Here is an 18,645-nt window from a genome sequence, read left to right as displayed (position 1 = left end):
AAAAACAGTAATTTTAGCATGTGTAGAGTCAGCATCTTTTCACATCTAACTGAGTGACTTAAGGGTTTATTTTAACAAAACCAGAGTTGGTAAATGTTGGAATGGTTTTAAGACGAACCAAGATGGGGTTTTTTGAGTTTTTTGTTTTTTTCTCTCAGCTTTGAATCAAGTGTGTTTTGTGGTGATAAAATTACTGTTTATTTCAATGGAGTCCTGTCGCTTTGGCAGTAGTGATTTTGGAGCGGTTTCGGGTTAAACGAAAAGCATCTAACTCTAGGAAAAAAGGTCTGTCTCTGTAGGCATCCTTTCCATAAGCTGTCAGACACTTAGAGTAATAATCTGAGCCTGTCAGTGGCAAAACAAGCACTTAAACTGGCAGTGCGAACATGCCCAGAGTTCACAGTGCAGCCTGTTTTCACTGCTGCCTGCTGCAGCTCTCACCTCATGCTGGACCAGTTTTAAAAATTGTTGTTCCTATTAGTCACTTACACACAAAAACACATGGGAAAATTGGGACCAGACTTAAAAATATGTGTCCCATAGGACCCACATTACTTTTTTCTTACATGCAACAATCAAATGATAAAGTTGTGGTGGGTGAAATGATCCATCCAGCACTTAGTGGCTCCTGGATTTGCAGTAACAGTGTGATTTACTACAGATCATAGTGCATGTTGCAACTAGTCAGCATGACTGGCATGTTACTAAGGTTGCATCACCCGCAAAAAAAGATAATTTTGCAATGCAGAATTATTTCACAACCACCGCTGAAGCCAGCTTTGTTAGAGTCACAGCCTTGACGTGGGCTTATTAAAGTGTATATATTCTGTGCATATAATTAGTCCAAACAAACCACCTTTTTGAGGCTTCCAGTCTTTATTGTACTTTGAATTCAAATATTTCTCAGTTTAAAAACAAATACTGTAGATAGCGGCAATAAGATAAATATGAGGACAAGAATTTGTACACCTATTTTCAATAGTGTGATTATTTACATCCCTTCAGTTATTTTTCGTGTTTAAATTGCTGTCGTGATTTAAGGGGGAAAACAAGATTCGCTGCGTCTGGCAGCTGGATTTTGTTTTCAACTAAGTATCTAGGATTACAGATATGATATAAAGCTTTTCTAGGCATATAGGCATAAATGATTATACTTAGGTAGTCACCTCTGAGCGACGTGATGGGCGGGACCGACCAGCAAAAAAGGGCACTTGGAGGCCCTTTATATCAACATGCTGTGATGCAACTAAGTGCAGAATTTCTGTCACAGAATAGGACTTATGGGAAGTACAAACTGCCGTCTGGTTACACTAGAAGACCCTTGTGACTGAGTATAAATATTTTATGCTCAGTCACAATCATACAAGACACCTGCTATATCTGTGCTTCCTGGGATTGTTGTGTGTCTACAGATCCCATTACGGTAAAAAAGGGATTCTTTGAGGATTTATCTACAGCTTTGCCTTTTTACTTAACAGCTGAGTGGTGTACTGTGATCATGGCAGAAAAACAAAGATGGGATTGCTGTTAAAGCACTGCTGTCCTGACCCCATCTGATGACACGTGTAGATTGTTCCTGATGACAAGGAGCGAGTTCAAGTTTCATGAATAAAAGCACCACTTTTATACTAGTTTATTTTGCTTCACTCAGTGTGCTTTGAAGATATCAAATAACATAGCCATTTCAATACAGAGCTGCATTAATGTACAAGACTAATAAGGACAAGCCATTGCAGGTGAGCTAGGGGTCCGATCAGGCAGCAATCAAAATATGCTTATAAGACACATTAAAATGATCTGGAAGTGTATGACAGCCCATAACCCTTATCGCTAAGGCCAAATCATACAATTCTGTTTTGTCTAGATACACCAGAAGCAGGTAGATAATGTACTCATGGAGAATTCAAAGTGCCCCCTTTTTAGTCAGGTTGCAGGAATCAAAAGGCCGCTTTTGCATTGTGATTACAAAAAAAAAGAAAAAGAAAGAAAAACAAAATGGTAGCAGGGTAAGACTCCTCTCATGAGTTTAGGGTCTGAGAGACAGCAGAGCCCGTTCTGTGCGTCATAGCACAAAAAAATGATGACTGAACAAGACTGCTTCAGCCACAACTCGTGTCACACCTCGAAACAAGACATCCCCTCTGTGGTTTAGTTTGCAAAGCAGACCCAGCACAAAAGCTGGGCTGCAGCAGCAAGACCCCCCCCCCCCCCCCCCCCCCCATCAGTGATCCACTCTACACAGGTGGAATAAGGTAACAGGATTCTTTCAACAAGCATGGCATGTATTGTTCTGTGTGCACATCACACTGTTAAAGTTTGCATTGACCTCAGCACAGCAAGATTATCAGAGATAAATCTAGGCACGACGCCAGTATCCTGCCAATGTCTCAACAGTTGGTACATGTCATTGTAAAAACCCTGGAACGCTTTGGTTGAAATAACATGTGCATTTGGCTTCTTTTTTTTTTATATTTCTGACTGACATTTGTTTATCTACACATTTGAGGGCACTTCTAACATTCTGTTCATCCAGTGAGAGGATCTTTATCCATTTATACTCCTCTTTAAGTTCCAGACTAGTAAACTATGTTCAGAAATCAGTAGGCCACCCGCTGTAGGGAGGAAGTCTCTCAGGTCACTCTTCTGACAAGGCCTTGGGCTCTAGTTGACAACATACGAGACAGAAATCAAATAAAATATGGGGAAGGTAGGGTTAATAATGTTAAGTCTGTGGAGTCCTCTGTCACTAAAGTAGCTTTGTGTGTGCGTCCAAGTGTCTCTATTTGCCGTATGTGTTTCAGTGCGTGTCCCTTTCGCACCAGGGGCTCCTCAGTTTGTGTCCATGTGGTCGTCGGCTGCTTCCGGGGCTCCTCCCAGTGAGGCCGAAGGCTGAGGTTTGGAGAGGGTTTCCTCGTCTCTGCGCTGATAGAACAGCACGTAGGCTGCTTTAGTCTGCGAGGGGCGACAAGGATAGGATTACACTACAGAAACAGAGACACTCGATACCGAGGACAGAAAGATAAGAAGGCTGAGGGTTTATGTTCATCAAACATCTCTCAATGATAAATCTCCATATACTGCATCTCTGGGAGTATTTGAGTACAGGACACCAGGAATTATTTAAGAGAGGGGTTCCAAAACTTTTGCACAATATTTGACTCCATTTCCATGACTTTATTTAAGCAGTGTAAAATGGGCAGGCCTACATAGCACTACAGCCATACATTATTGAACATGCACTTCGCAGGCATTTGTGAACAGCAAACTGCTCTCGGGAACTTAACTTGATCACACATTCTGGCCACCAAGACGCTGCATATGCCAATAGACCAGACCAGCACGTTCTTTGCAAAATGTCAAGACCATGCCCCTTTTTAGGAGATAGAAAACTGCAGATGCTGTGGATGTCAATGTAATTTGTTGCATGTTTGGATTATACTTTTGACAACTCTGCATTTATTTCTTGTTAAACAAATGTTTGTTTTATGGACTAGTCTAATCATTTTTCTGCAACCTAGCCTAAACCTGAGTGTATGTGAGGTTGATCACCGTAGTCCCCCTTCAGTCTTCCCCCATCCGAGTGGATCATTGACCCAACACACTGGTTACTGGGAGCTACATGTATAGCTGTCGGGATCACGATAATACCTGGTAATTTGATTAAATATATTTAATTGTATCACCAGGTATGGTTAGGGTAAGACTTAAACAACGTTTAAGTAGCTAACTGTTTGATCTATAGGCTGAGATTTAGTTGGAAGCGACAGTCTGATGATGTACTGTATGACTGGGAAATTGCTGCAGCAGCCTCCCACTCAAGCTAACGTTAGCTATCCATCAGAAGTAACAGTTACTGTCACCAGCATCATTTAATCCTTCAACACACTGACTGTAAATATTCACAAATCTTATGTGCCTCAGATTTCAGTGTGAAGACTTGGTTAACCTGTTTGCCACCAGCTTTTCAGTATTTCTGGTTCTCTCCTGATGTGACAGCCCGTTTCTTTTGCCCAAAAAGGGGCGCGGCCTTGTGATGACACAGTGCCAGTCTGGTCTATGTGTATCAGATGATAGCGGTGACACTTCAACAGTCATGCAGCGCAGCACTAGATTCCAAGTTAGTAATACAAATAACATATTTCACGAAACATTAAGACATGTGCGATTTCTATGAGCATATTTTCAATGATAGCCTGAACAAGGTATATTCAAAATTTAAAAAAATAATTAAAAAAAAAAACATTCTGTTAATTCTTATCAATTTCCTGACCTGGAAAACAGTTTTTCAAATTCTGTAGGTTTGCCAGGAATTTCATGGTCATGGGAACCGCATAAAGAGTCAAAACTCACCACAATCTGGTCCTCTGAGGCAGAGGAGACACTGCTGTCATCAAAGTAATACCACTTTCCATCCACTTTATTCTTGCCATAAGCTGTGTCTGTTAAGAAGGAAAGAAGGGTTAAACAAACAGCTTTTCACTTGATTTGTTTGTTCAGGAAGAGATGAAAATCTTATCACACCAGTTCACTGTAAACTTAACAAAGAGTCTACATAGAACAAAGAGGTGTGAGGCACACTGCCATATTAAAATGCAACTGATTCGTGTCCTTGGACACACAGCAGTTGTTCACCAGACCATCTGCTGACACATATTGTTTGCATGTTTGAAGGCTAACAAGCAAACTGTGCTGGCAGTGGCACAAGAACTACCGGCTGAAAATAAAACAGTTAAAAAGCTATTAACAGCTCTTTATAGTATGTTGATGTTGAGTGACACTGACCACTCCAGAGGAAGGCCAAGTGTTATTAAAGAGATTATAAAGTGGGAAAAAAGATCAGTGACTTACAGTGACCTCCTCCCATTCCTCCATAGTGGTTTGACACGGCGATGAGGTCATATATGTAGGGGCCCGCCTTAGGGTCACACACAAACTCCGACATGTTCAGATCCCTGTCAAAGAAAATATCACCAGTCACATTTAATGCCAACACAGTAGGCCATCTGTGTGTCTGAGCCAACCTGAGTAAGCATGAGTCAGCCTTTTTTAAAACAGGATAACATTTTCTCTGCCTCCTTGTTTCTAGTGGATCAAGTTCCTCAGTCAGCAGAGATCAATATGTGATGCACACACAGCGCCAAGAGGGAGACAAGTAGCCACAACTTCTCTTTTTTTAAAAACAGGCAGGAAAACCGTGCCAACGGAAACCAGGTTAATGACTCATGCCGAGCTGAGAGTGTACTTCTGAAAGCTATAATAGTTACACAACTCCAGATAAGGGCAGCGAGTACACAGGTGTAATTGTTCTCTGGAGTACGTAGTCGGTTCCCTGAGGTAAGAGTCCATTTCTTTAGAGTACGATAAACACAGTATTTCCTTACTCAGACCTCAGGTCACTTTGTCCTGTGAGTTACAGACTACAGCTCCCCCTACTGTTAGAGTGACACTGACACTGCAGTGTTTCTTACACACAAATGTTAGTCTTAAAATTGAGTGAAATAATGTGCATCCAAAGCTCATTTTGTCACAACCTGATGTGTATTTCTAATGGATTATAAAATGAATACATGAATGATTTAAAGGTTGCACTGAGTTAACATTTGGTGACCTAAATCTATAACACTGCATAGCGTCGGAAACATTTAGAAAGATGCTGTTTAAATCTTTAGATGCAAAATATTTCAGCTAACTCTTATATACTATATTGTTTTAGAATTTATTTTTATTTTTGCCATTTTGCACCTCTCAAAGCCATTTTTAATGGGTTTTTGGTTAGATGCTTGATATAAGGTCATTGGTCAACACGAGCTAAAAAGACTTTCATGATTGGTCCTACAACATAAAATGCGTTCCTTAAAAATCCGCTCATGAATTTTGACGCCTTCACGTGTCTAAAAAAAGATGGTTGAAACATTAAACGTCATCACGCTGAACAACAAGCATAGTGGTGGTGACGATGAGGTCGCGACCGTGGTGTAGTTTGTTAACAGATGTTAGCTTTTTACCCCTGGGGATTGCATTTACACTTAAAAAAAAAGATTATCTTGCTGAACAAAACATGCAAGTATCATAGACTTTTGTGTGCAACAGAGCTTACTTTCTAAATAATACCAAATCCATTAGATAAATCCCACCAGCTTCTTGCCAAGGGAACCAGGGCAATATTACCATCATCCCCGCAGCACTCTGTTGTAGTAATGTTAAGAACTCACAAGATGTGAATCTTAGGATTTATTTAGGTCAATCTAAAATTTTAAGGGCCTACACATCGACTGTCCACCTTCACATGTGTTGTCAGACCTCTTCTTAGGACATCTGGGATGACTACAAAAGACACAACAGAGCCTTTTCTGATATGTCACCAGATATCACCAAAATCACGTCATTTGTTTCATTCTGTGACCGGGAGAAGGTTGTTCATGCATTTATCTCATCAAGTCCCATTATCGCAACTCCCTGTACATGCATCCCTCCCATAACTCACTTCATTACCTCCAACTTGTACAAAATGCTGCAGCTCAGCTTTTAACTGGTTCCAAAAAATCTGACTATATTACACCTATTTAAGCTTCTTTATACTGGCTACCTGTGTCTTTTATAATCCATTTTCAAATACTTCTAGTCACTTCTAAGTAGGGATGCACTGAAATGAAAATTTGTGGCCGAAGCCAAAGCCTAATATTATTAAACGCTTGGCCGAATACCGAGTACCGAATACTGAATATCATTGTTTAGTTTTTCATTAGTTTTTGCAGATGAACCCCCTCCAGATTAGTGTTGTCACGGTACCAAAATTGGGACCCACTGTGCGATTCGCCTTTCGTTTCTGCTGGTGGTTGAAATCTGTAGGCTGCTTGCACAGCGTGCTGAATGATTTAAGCCTATTTTGCTCGCTCAAAACTATTTTTAGTCGCAAATGTGAGTGCCGTGACGGGCGGATCGCCACACTGCCGACATTTTATTCCGCCCGTTACGGCACACCGTTTGATTGCATTATCAAAACACGCCGCTATTATTTGGCCTTGCTTTTAACTTATTCCACCGAATACCGAATGTGTGTTTTTTTGCAATATTCGGCCGAATATATTCGGCTACTGAATATTCGGTGCATCCCTACTTCTAAGGCCCTGTCTGGTTTGACATCTCCGTAAATCTCTGAGCTGCTCTTCCCTTACGATCAAACACACTGCTCAAGATCCTCAGGCAAATCTGTTGCAAAGTCACGGCTAAAAACAAAACGTAACCATTCATTTGCTATCAGAGCCCCCAGACTTTGGAATGCCCTGCCTGAGATCAGGCGTGCTGAGTTGGTGATCCATTCTAAATCACTCCTTCAAACACACTGGTATATATATTAAGCTTGTCTGTTTATCTTAATTCTTTTTTCCTCTAATATTTGTAACTGCCTCTGTGATTACTTGCTTTGCTACCTGATACTTTGTCTGTTTTCTCCATGCCTTTCATTGCTTTGCTCTGTTTTATGTATATCCAGCACTCTGTAGCTCTACTTTTTATATCATTAAAGTTATTTAAGTTATTATTTTCTTGTCATTATATAATGTAAATAAGCAACACTGCCTGCATACCTGATGGGAAAGTCTACCACTGTGTCCAGCTTGTCCCTCCAACACCGGTTGTAGGAGAACCGCTTTAGATGAACTACCAGGATGCGAGGCAGCGACCACAAGTCAAACTTTTTCGTGGCCTGTTGGTGCTTCTTACATGTTGGACAATACCTGCATAGAAAAGATTGTATTTACATGACAAAGATAGAGACAAAGGTGATGCTTTGACACTGAGCTAGGCTGTAGTTGTGAACCCTCACCATGGATCGTGTTCTCCGAGTGTCTCCATGGTTGTAAAGAGCTCGATGCATTCCCTCAGAGCTACAGTGGCTTTTTTCTTCTGGGGCTGGAGCATGCTCTCATGCTTCTCATAGGCCTGCAGACATTATTCACACAGATATAAATAGATTGTTTACATATCTTGTCACAGGATTTTTCTGATGAATGTTAAGCTACTGACCTCCGCTTCCTGTTCATCATAACACAGTTTCTTTGACTCTGTGTCCCAGTCGATCGCCACCGTGGAATGTGCTGCAGAGAGAGGAGGGTGGGAGAGGTTGTCAACACAAAGCGGCTTTGAAAAATGAAAATATCAACGCAATTGTAAGTTTTAAAGATTAGCACTGACGATTTAGTTTGAGGACATTTCCATCACAAGGCAGCGGGCTGATGTTAGCTGTTCCATAAGAGTTGACTATGCTGAAAGTGAAGAGCTTTGCTGGTGAAGAGCACTGCTTGGCCATGTCTGCTTTAGGCCCATTTTCCAAGTCAGAGGTCTCCTCTTCCTCCTCTTCAGACTGGCCATTCTCTGGCTCTGGACTCACCTGGTGGTCCATGGCCTCCTCTTCACCTGAACAAACACCAATGAAATCTTGCTATCTGGAGGGGTTTTTTCATGCCTGATCAATGTTTCCTTCACATTTGTTTAGATTTGGTGAGGGATAACGTTAGCTGCTTACCATCATATATCCCATTACTTTCATTGCAGGTCCCTGAGTGGTTGCTGCCGTTACTGGAGCTGGCACTGCATGAGGCTCCGTCTGACAGGGGGCTGCCACAGCCAGCCAGGCTGGCATTGAGACTAGACGATGTGGAACATTCAGGAGCCTGGCTGCAGCTGGCATAGGTCGCTGAGGCTGAGGCCCTGCTCTCACTGTTAGGGCTCTGGGATTGTTTTACATAGCGCCTGCAACAGGGAACAGAGGAGATTAGTTAACAAGCAAATACACTCAAAACTCACTTTTTATCAGCAGTCACTGCACTGTCATGTGCAGTGGTGTAGTGGAAGCTGATGAGGTGGCTGTACTACCAGGTAGATCAATAGGTTACCAAGGAGAGAGTGGCCAGGAAAAGAGGTGGGTAAACCTGCATATACCCTCCACTACACCACATCATGCAGTCGCCTTCCTTGCTAACCACACTGTAGGTCCTTACCCAATCCTCTCTAGGATCTTGTCATAAAGAACGTCTGCTATAAGGTTATGTCTGGGCACGGTGATGAGTAAAGGCTGGCCAAACAGCATGGTGCTCGTGGAACTTCCGGCATGCTTGGAGTGGCGCTCCCTGAAGTATACAGGCAGGTTCATCCTCTCGCTGTCCTCTTCCTGAACCTCATACCTGCATAGAGCAACAACACAAACACACACATTATACATACCTCAAACAGAAACCAGTGACTCAATCAAAAACCCCCTTCTATTGAAAATCAAGTTTTTAATCTTGTTCATATGTCCACATGGTATTTTTGTATGCGCTACAGGACATATCATGAGCAAATGAAGCAGTCAGTGCCATGGCTGTGCATTTTCACCTTGGAATTGCAGTGTAACAACTATACTATCAAAAAGACAGAGTCAGAGAGTCAGGGTTTCATAAGTGACAAACCTAAGCCACCAATCCCGTCATCTTGCAGAATGGGGCTTTCCATACTATTAGCATAACGCTACTGCAAAATAAGGGGTACAAGAGGATATGATGTGATTTGCATATTCATAGATCAGCACATACTATATAAAGCAAAAGTGCAGAGTTCCATCTAAGCCATTTTAAAGCATGAAGAATTTTTTTCAAACAGGAAATATGTAATTTAAATAAACAGAGTTGCATTGTTAGTGGTTTGGTCAATTTCAGGAGTGAACTTTAAGACACCTCATCTTTCAGTCGACAAGACTTACACAAAGATGTCATCTTTTTCCATGATTTGGTTGAGGCCATCATCCCGTCTATAAATTTTATGGAACCTGTGATTGTAAACGTCGGCCACCACCATCTACAAAGAGAGGTGAATTGCAAAGTTAGCACATACTATTTCCATTTCAACTGAAGATAAAGAAACTGTAAAGCTGGAAGTATAAAAGGAAAAAGTTCTTACATTTTCAGGAGGAAATCCACACAGTTTGGACAAGGCGCTGCACAGGTCTGTCACTGTACCCAGTTTGGGGACCACCACTCGATACTGTCAAAGACAAAAAGAGATATTGTGAAAAGCTTTCAAGACCATTAAAAGCAAATACAAAGCCAGCTCTGTTTTTAAAAATTGTAATTGTTCAAATCTAGAGCAATAACCGTAGAATTTATTCCCCCTCACCTGTGTGGGTCTGGACTGAGGGTCTGATCGCACCAGGAAAACCTCCATAGTGCGGTCCTTCTTCATGGGCAGAGGCAGTGTGAGGTAGCAGAATGGGTCAAAGGTTACAGACACCTTAGAGCACTCTGGGCACACCAAAGTGGATTTGAAGAGGCCATGGAAAATGTCAACTATAATAGAGTCATTGCGCAAGCGGTGGTTCGTCCAGGCTTCCTTTGCAACAATCTGTAATTCCACAACCAACACAAAAAAACTTTGATTAAATTCCATTTTACAACCATAGAGAGTACGAGTGCAACTTGATATTGTAAAGTAATTCACTGAAGCATTTTGCTCTTCTGTTATTCAGAGATGCAACAATTAAACAATTAGTTGTCAACTACTGAATTAATCGCCAACTAATCTGCTTATTGGTTAATCAGTCTGAGTATTTATTTAATGAAAGGTCAAAATTCTGAAATAAAATGCTCTTGAAAAACTGTACCACAAAATGTTTACAGTTTGAAAAGCAGCATCACGCATTTTTACATATGTACTGTACTATACCTCATCTGGACGGCCCTCTGCATCCCTCAGGGCCAGATAAGGCTTCTTCTTAACACGGTTTAGATCTTCATGGAGCCCGTCGAGCAGGAAGGCCAACAGCTCCTGCGAGTCCTGCTGCTGGTAGCCTGAAAACTGGGGGGCAAAACGCCCGACCTGGGTCTGGAAGCAAAAAAACAGATTTTATCAACTTTGTTTTTAGCTTTAATATTATGAATGGATCATTTTCAATTTGCAGACTATCACTTCAGATAAAGCTGTTTGACACAACTCACTTTGAAGGTACGTGGGGCGACGTAGCTGCTGCGGCTCAGCCACATCTGCTTTACTAGATCTGCATAGGCCTCGGCAATCTCGCCCCTCATTCCCAGGGGATTCTCACGGTTAATCTCTGCCTCGTACTGGTCATTGAGGAAGTACTCTGTGAGTGGAGATGCATTGCTCAGGCACTGGAAGAAGAGGAATGAAAGGTGGATTATGTGAACATAAAAACCCAAAAACATGGCACAGTCTTTATCTGAATAGAAGTTGTAACTGTAACAGTAGTTTGTTTTTTTACTACCTGTAGGGCAGAGTTCATGAAGCATGTGTTGCCCAAATTACTGAGACCACACAGGCCAGGCTGTGACTGTGACTCTCTGTAGTTGTAGGAGGAGTTGTATGAATTGTAGCCTCCCAATCTGTAAGAAGAGCAGATCTGTTACTGTGGGTATCCTTAAAGACACTGTGCTGTGATAAGCAATAACTCACACATTTAAACACAACATTCAAATATGGCATGTGGATAAAATATCAGATTGACACATACTCGTTCCCATCTAGAATACTGGTTTACACAGTCATGCAAACACTTAACAAATATATGGCCAACTGCTTATGATCACAGGGCTCTAACTGATTTGTTATACATCTCCTTAAATAAGGTCTCTATGACATGCAAATTCAGACATACTTTTCATCTTTTACTTTTTATCTTTTGATATCAAATTCTGTCCCTACCACACATACATGCCTGCATTCAACAGGAAACTAATTATTGGTTCTTCTGACTCAGACTGCAGTTAAAATTGTAAATATTACTGCTGCTCTAAGTGTCAGACCCCCTCCAGAGGTGGTTAGGACTACCAAAAGAAGATCAAAGCCTTTTGAATAAAGCACAGCCATTTCATCTAGTCAGCGCAGAATTCAGACATCATTACTGCAGGTACATCTTACTTTCCTCTGGAAGTTAAAGCTCTGTCCCTGAATATACTAGTGCTGTCACAAGCCTTAAGCTGATCTTAAACGTGAGCACAAAACTTTCTCTGTATTCTTCTACTACATTCCCTATAGTGTTCAAGAACGCTGGGCAAACTCTTAAATTTATTCTTCATACAGACTAATTTGACAATGATCTTTTGTTCCAGAGTGAGCTGTGGCAATATCATCTACACAGAGATGCCAGTTTATTAGCTACATCTGATGCTATCCAAACATCCTTTATGAACTACACTGTATTGTGTTTCTGTTGACAAGATAAGGGTGGACAAATAATTACAGACACCTTTCAAAGTAATCATACTGCAGGAGTCGTGTGAGTGTTGTAACTGGATGTTTTGACATAGTTTTGCTTTTGTTAACATGGTCCCCAATCAATCAATAAATTAATATGTTCGCCTTTTTCCATGGAGGCATGCAAGAGAAACACATTTCTTCACAAATTCAAGGTCACATGGCACGACTAACTGATGTACAAATGGTTGTTTTGTGGGGAAACTGTTCCTTTAAGGCGTTTGGATGCAGCTCCATGTACCAAATAAACTGGTAACTCTGTGTATATCCTTTGCTTGTCTAATTAAACTGCATTTTTCCATGCAATTTCACAAAACTGTTAATCATCTCTTCAGTAATCCTACTACGCTCTAGGTAGTAGTGAACTTCAGAAAGAGCAGATGCAAGCATCTCAAGGCCATAAAGCCTTTTCCAGTAAGCGCTATAATGGAGCCATACTGCAACAGTACAGTTACAGTGTGTTCTTTCATTCCATGTTCCTCACCACACAATATGATTAAAACTATGCTGATACAGCACTGTGGTGTAAAGTATGTTCGTATTTGATCCAAGACAGCTTTCAAATGGATGCTGACATACGCTGCTTTGCTGGGTGACACACAGTGTCGGACGCACCCTGTACGAAATTTCCCATGGAAAAACTGACTATCATTGAAACAACAAAAAGCAGAAGTATTATTGACTGTTTCATTGCTTTTCTGTTGCCAGTGTGACGGCTTTGGTCCATGTTTGCTTTCTATCAGCTACCAAGGAAAATATAAAAGAAGGAAAGGTCATGACGTCAGTGACAGCATTCGAGGAGCCAGAGTTTGTTCTGCTGGAGTCAATGGGGCAAGCATGGCAAATCACACTATAACCCATCACATCTTTGCTGTTTCAACTTTGAATGAAAAGTCCTTCCACCAGATTAAAAAACACACATTACATGACGCTTACTGGTTTCTTTTTCTACATGTGCACTTTGTTTTCCTTGTTATTGGTCTCCAAACAGATGTTGGCTCATTCCAGCTGCATCTCAAGCTCCTATTGAGACCAGGATAGCCAAATGCTACCTGCTGTTAGCAGAGATGTATTTGGTTTTCAGTAACTAACCAAACTTTCAGCTATTAATGATATTTAATAATATTCAGGAGGGCTAACATTAGATGTTTCCTGTAATTGTCAGGTGGCGCTCATCACCAAATTACTGTAAATCTGGTCCTCCTTCACTTACAGGTAACCGTTACTTTATTTACCAATGAACTCAGTTAGCATTTGCACTTTGTTTAGCTAACCGGCCAGCAATATCTCTGTTAAGTCAGCCTACACTAATTTGGACCGTAAACGTTGTAAGCAATACTCTAATGAAGGTGTAAAGGAAACAGACCAAGAGCTGCGGTGTTGGTGTGTGATAGCAGATTTTACAGCCTCTCAAGCTTAATCGTCATTGTGACTTGTATGTGCACGAGCTAATAAAGTTAGCACTAGACTGTTAGCATACAGTCAGGTCCTAGTTTGGCAGATATTTAACTTGGCAAACTGTCAGGCCATATCACTTAATCCATCCAGAATAACAGTCAGTGCCATTAAGAACTGATTTGGTTATAACTGCAGTCTGGTCAGCGATAAAAGGTCAAACCTGCCCTGTTTGTGTATCATGATGTAATGTTACCTATCTTGGATCCAGCAGGGACTTAAGGAGAGGAAATGAAGGTGCGTATTTAGATTAAAAAAAACATCAGTAAGCATCACATAATGTGTGGTTTTTAATCTGCTGGAAAGATGTTTCAGACAAAGTTAAAACAACAAAAATATGATGGGTTATAGTGTGATATGCTGTGCCAACCCACTGACTCTAACAGAACTGACACCAAAAGCTGGCTCATCAAATGCTGTCACTGACGTCAGGACTTTTCCTTATTTTCTATTTTACCTTGTCAGTGACTGCATCAAAAACACTCCAACAAGAAACACACAATACACATTCAAATGGAACTCATGAGCTTGTGTTTATAACATGGGAGGTCGTGAACACAAAGTCATGAAGTTCTCATGAACACGATAAACATGACCTCATGTGAGCGCAGCATTGGACCCACTTAGAATGTTTATGCTGTCAAATCTAAATTGGTCTAAAAGATAAAAACTAATTATATTATAAGCAGAGGAAAACCGCATACTTTTTATTCTGCAGTATGTAAAAGAAAATGAATTATCTGTTCAACAAATACCTCATGCTCTGATGAAAGTCTGTGGGCACTAAACTGTTAGACTGACAAACTAATCCAATAACTGTCTTAGATGCAAGACTAGTGTGCAAGAATCTCCTTTTAAATCTCCTATACCACACACTAGCATGAGAAATATTGGATGTGCAAATTTCCTCATGCACAATATAAGTTTTTAGAGAACTGCACACCACAGAAGCTGGGGAAGTAACTAGCACACAAGCACATTAAGTGAGGCTAACTGCTGGTTGTTATGTGTTTGTTCCAAACCCAAGTGGTCATAACTGTAAAGTCCTGTAGCACATTAAGCACACAGTAAATGTACAGGAGAGATAAAGGATGGTACTTTGTGCATGGGGAGATGGTGAAGGGAGGATCAATCAATAAGAAAACTCTTGCCTGTTGCCAGAGGAGGTGCTGTTGTTGAGTGTGTAGCCAGGGCTACAGCTGCTGTCTCCGTTGGTTACTGTTGAGGAGATACTGGCTGTAGAGTTGGAGGAGAGTTTTGGGGAGGTAGTGAAATTCCTGGATGGGGTTGTACTGGATCTGGTGAGCATAAACAAAATCACGTTTTAGAGAAACACATTTGTGAAAATGACACCCAACTTTCAATGTTGTGTAAACCCAGATATATACTTGATGTCAAACTTTATACCAGGATACAACTTATCTCCTGGTCTTGACTGACAACATACCAACGAGGTATTTGCTTACTTGGGATGGGAGGCTTGTCTGGGCCACGTGCCATCCTCATTCTTGCGCTCAATCACAAGCACCTGTGGGAAAACACGCTGAATGAGAGCCAAGCTCGCACAACTGACCTTCATGCCAGAGCTATCATGTCTCAGGCTTAAATTTAATACTAAACGTGCGCCAAGTGCTGCCAAGCTTTAGCAGCTGCAGGTAGGTCCATCAAATGCACTTACTTTGATGTGTGATTAGCCTGTTTATCACCTTCAGTTTACAGTTCTGGGACAATAGCTGCCGGGATAAACTGAAACTTTGTCTCGTGCCTTTCGTGTGCAATAGCATGAACACCTGTATGGTTTAATGTGATTACATAAACTGTATTAAATAGTAAAACTTTAAGAGATTATTTCTGATGGGAAAATCATAGAGGTATTAGCTCAACTCTGCAGTAGCATTTGAGGCTAGTTTGTGTTATGCAGCAAGATATCACACAGGCCAACCTCCATTTAGGAAAAGGGAGCAAAAATATTAGTAATCCCTCACATTAAACCTGCAGTACAACACGTCCACTAAAACTTCAGCATCAAAAATGACCATACAGCTGAACCATGAGCTGACCTCTCTGACACAACAAGATGTACACACTATAATCCTAACAATATCTTGTTGCAGGACTAATGTATTGTATTGCAATAGACTTCCAGAGTTCGTGTTATTCTGTACAATGCCTGTAAATCAATTATGTATGCACAGTGAGTACCAGTATGTTACTGGGCCGTGGTGTTCTTCAAAAGAAAAGAGGAACACAGGCTATCAGTGAACTGAAGGTTATTTGAATAACACAGCACTACGCTACCTGCCCCTGGAAGAGACCAGCATCCTGTACAGTGCTGTCTGGCTTGTTCAGCTGCTCGTAGGTGTTGCTCATGTATTTGTTCCAGAGCCGTGTTTCCTTCTCCAATGGGATATTGAACAGCGTTCTCATCTCCTTCTCTATAGTATCTGGGAAAAGGGGATTTGCAAGGCTTGCTTATTATTTTTCCTGCTTATTTTTTAAATTCACAAAACAAATATACAGACTGACAATATTTAGATATTTCCAGCATGCAAGCAGCTATCTATCTGGATATTTTCATTGCAAAGTTAAATCTATAGAACTCTCATGTAGGCCCTTACCTATAGTATCAGCTTTACTGAAATGACGGGTGACAACATTTTCCATGTTGTCATTCTCACACAAGTTGAGCTCCAGCAAATAGACCTCCACCTTACAGTGCTTCACAAACATGCCATGTTCAACAACCTGGAGAAGAGAGAAGACATTTAGGAGCCCAATCCATAAGTGAATGGTCAAAGTAAAAACAAAAAAAGAATATCTTCAACAGCATTACCTTCCTGACGATGGGTCTCTGACCCTCAAGGCAGCCGTACCAGCTGACAAGCTTATTCCATGCCTCAGTGGGCACAAGGACATAGTCCAGCTCATCTATAAGGTGCTCTTTCAGGGCCTGAGTCTCTTGGTCTTTAAGGAGAAAAAAATAAAATGATGACTACAGGCTGACACACAGCTCTTCAAAGCTCTCTGTGGGATCTGTGCATTTCTCAAGAGCAAGCAAATCAACACCCAACAGATGAAAACATACCTGAGAACAGCCCGGAGTTATCAATTGGTCCTGGGTAGAGGCTACGTTCTCCAACATTATACATGTCCCAGCTGTCAAATCCAACATATTTCTTCCACTGTTTGAACCACCGGCTGTCTATGAGATACCTAAAACAAATGGGTTGGTAAAAGTTAATGACAAACATCTCACACTTTGAGAGACACTTGATTGACCCTTTTGAACCTAAAAGACTAATACTTCATGAAACATTTTTGGTTACCTGATATGTTCTCGAGTAAGGACAGAAAAGGGTCAAGAGATGACACAATGCATGGGGCTTTGTAGAAACACTGTACTCAGTCTTATGCCAACCGGGATCATTATGCAACACCAAACTGCCTTGGCATTTGCAGATATAGTAACAGCAAACTACTTTGACTTAATCTCCTCCCGAGTGAGAATCTCCTTTAGTTAATAGGCTTGTTAGCAAGCATTCCCATAGTAAGACCTTGGAGCCATGGAACACTATTTTGCCCGGCCACTGTCAGAATTAATGCAGCAGCCTCATATAGGAGGTGTCTAAAAGTAAGGTGCATGATCTTTGCCTTTTGCCCTCAGGCTGACTTCCCCCTGCCTTTGTGGAAAATCATACATTCAGCTTGAATGCAGTGCTATAGAGGTTATTTTTTAACTACAGTATAATAAACACTGGGAGTGAGAACAGGGAGTAACTGACCAGTATCAAGAACTATATGAACATGTTAGCTAGTAGCAGAACACAAAACACATGTGGCATATTCTTCTTAGAGCCCATTAAGAGCAAATAACGTAATCAAATACTGGCTTATCTGACAATTATATATCGTAAAACTGAATTGCTGTGGTGAAGCTGCTTGTATACATCTAGCTGCATTATGCTCAGGCCTGGATGATCTTTATGATATGAAACAGTCTGAGCTAACGTTGCCACAGGAAGCTGGCCAGTTAAGAAACCTGTCAGACAACTTCACCTGGCATGTCACTACAAGCAGGTAACGTTAACAACATCGCAAAATATTTCTGTCAAAGGGCCCATTTCCTAACAACTAACCATGTAGCGACGCCGGTTTGACTGGCAGAGGAAGCCACCATATGAATGCAGGGCCTAACCAGCCGACTAGCCACCACAGCAGCCAACGTCACCCAACTTGTCACAAAACAGGCATTAACGTTTAAGTACTATACAAAAGAAACACTTAGCTAACGTTAGCCATGTCAGGTAGGTTGTTCACGGCTATAGACATTACGACAGACTCTACTCTAAACTGAGAAACAGTAAAGCCATCTAGCTAGCAGCTAGCGTGCTAACCTGTTAAACATTAGCTGGCCAAAATTATCGGTAGCACAGCAGCTTTCGATTTTAGACTCACAGCCACTGGTGCCGTTAGCCTGCTAGCTTTAGCATGTTAGCATTTCCTGTTTCTAGCTAACGCTAGCTGAAACACCCAGGTACTGCTGGCCGCTGCCGGTTCTTACCATTCGTCGCCCTTTCTTAGAGTCGTCTTCAAAAGTGACCCAATGGTCTGCTTTTGATTCTCGGTTGAAGGGGTTGGCATTTGAGCGGCTACCGGCTCCGAGTCGGAGTCTGCCGCGCCACCCGGCTCGGGTCCGCCTCCCTCGGCCATCATGCAGCGAATGTGCCGGTGTCGTGAACGCGCGGCTGGAGGAGGCGCACTTGAGCGAGCATTGGGAAGCTGCTCATGGGAAACGTTCTTCCTCTACGGTCAGTGCACAACACAGGGCTGCTGTAGCACTCCGGTATGAATGCTCTGTCATCACCATCGACACACCAGTCAGTTAGATGCTAAACGGCGTATGTCAGCAGTGCACCAGAGGAGCCACTTTTCAGAACCATTGGT

General features: G+C 41.6%; 1 protein-coding gene across 1 annotated transcript; it reads right to left on the bottom strand.

Annotated features, from left to right (window-relative positions):
* Positions 1–857: 857 nt before the first annotated feature.
* On the bottom strand, positions 858–18,422 carry usp4 (ubiquitin specific peptidase 4 (proto-oncogene)). The gene is made up of 22 exons (XM_033626301.2): positions 18,263–18,422; positions 16,787–16,914; positions 16,535–16,665; positions 16,320–16,446; positions 16,000–16,145; positions 15,168–15,229; positions 14,853–14,999; positions 11,258–11,375; positions 10,971–11,144; positions 10,699–10,857; positions 10,153–10,377; positions 9,937–10,020; positions 9,740–9,834; positions 9,000–9,182; positions 8,525–8,751; positions 8,194–8,415; positions 8,026–8,096; positions 7,826–7,941; positions 7,587–7,736; positions 4,849–4,952; positions 4,351–4,439; positions 858–2,952 (listed from the first exon to the last, which is right to left on the bottom strand). The coding sequence occupies exons 1-22, from the start codon at positions 18,412–18,414 to the stop codon at positions 2,830–2,832; spliced, it is 3,033 nt and encodes a 1,010-aa protein (XP_033482192.1). The 5' UTR covers positions 18,415–18,422; the 3' UTR covers positions 858–2,829.
* Between the last annotated feature and the right edge of the window lie 223 nt (positions 18,423–18,645).

This window comes from Epinephelus lanceolatus, chromosome 1 (genome assembly GCF_041903045.1).
Source record: "Epinephelus lanceolatus isolate andai-2023 chromosome 1, ASM4190304v1, whole genome shotgun sequence".
Lineage (NCBI taxonomy): Eukaryota > Metazoa > Chordata > Actinopteri > Perciformes > Serranidae > Epinephelus > Epinephelus lanceolatus.
The sequence above is the reverse complement of the archived record's forward strand: the minus strand, read 5'-3'. Positions and strand labels throughout refer to the sequence as shown.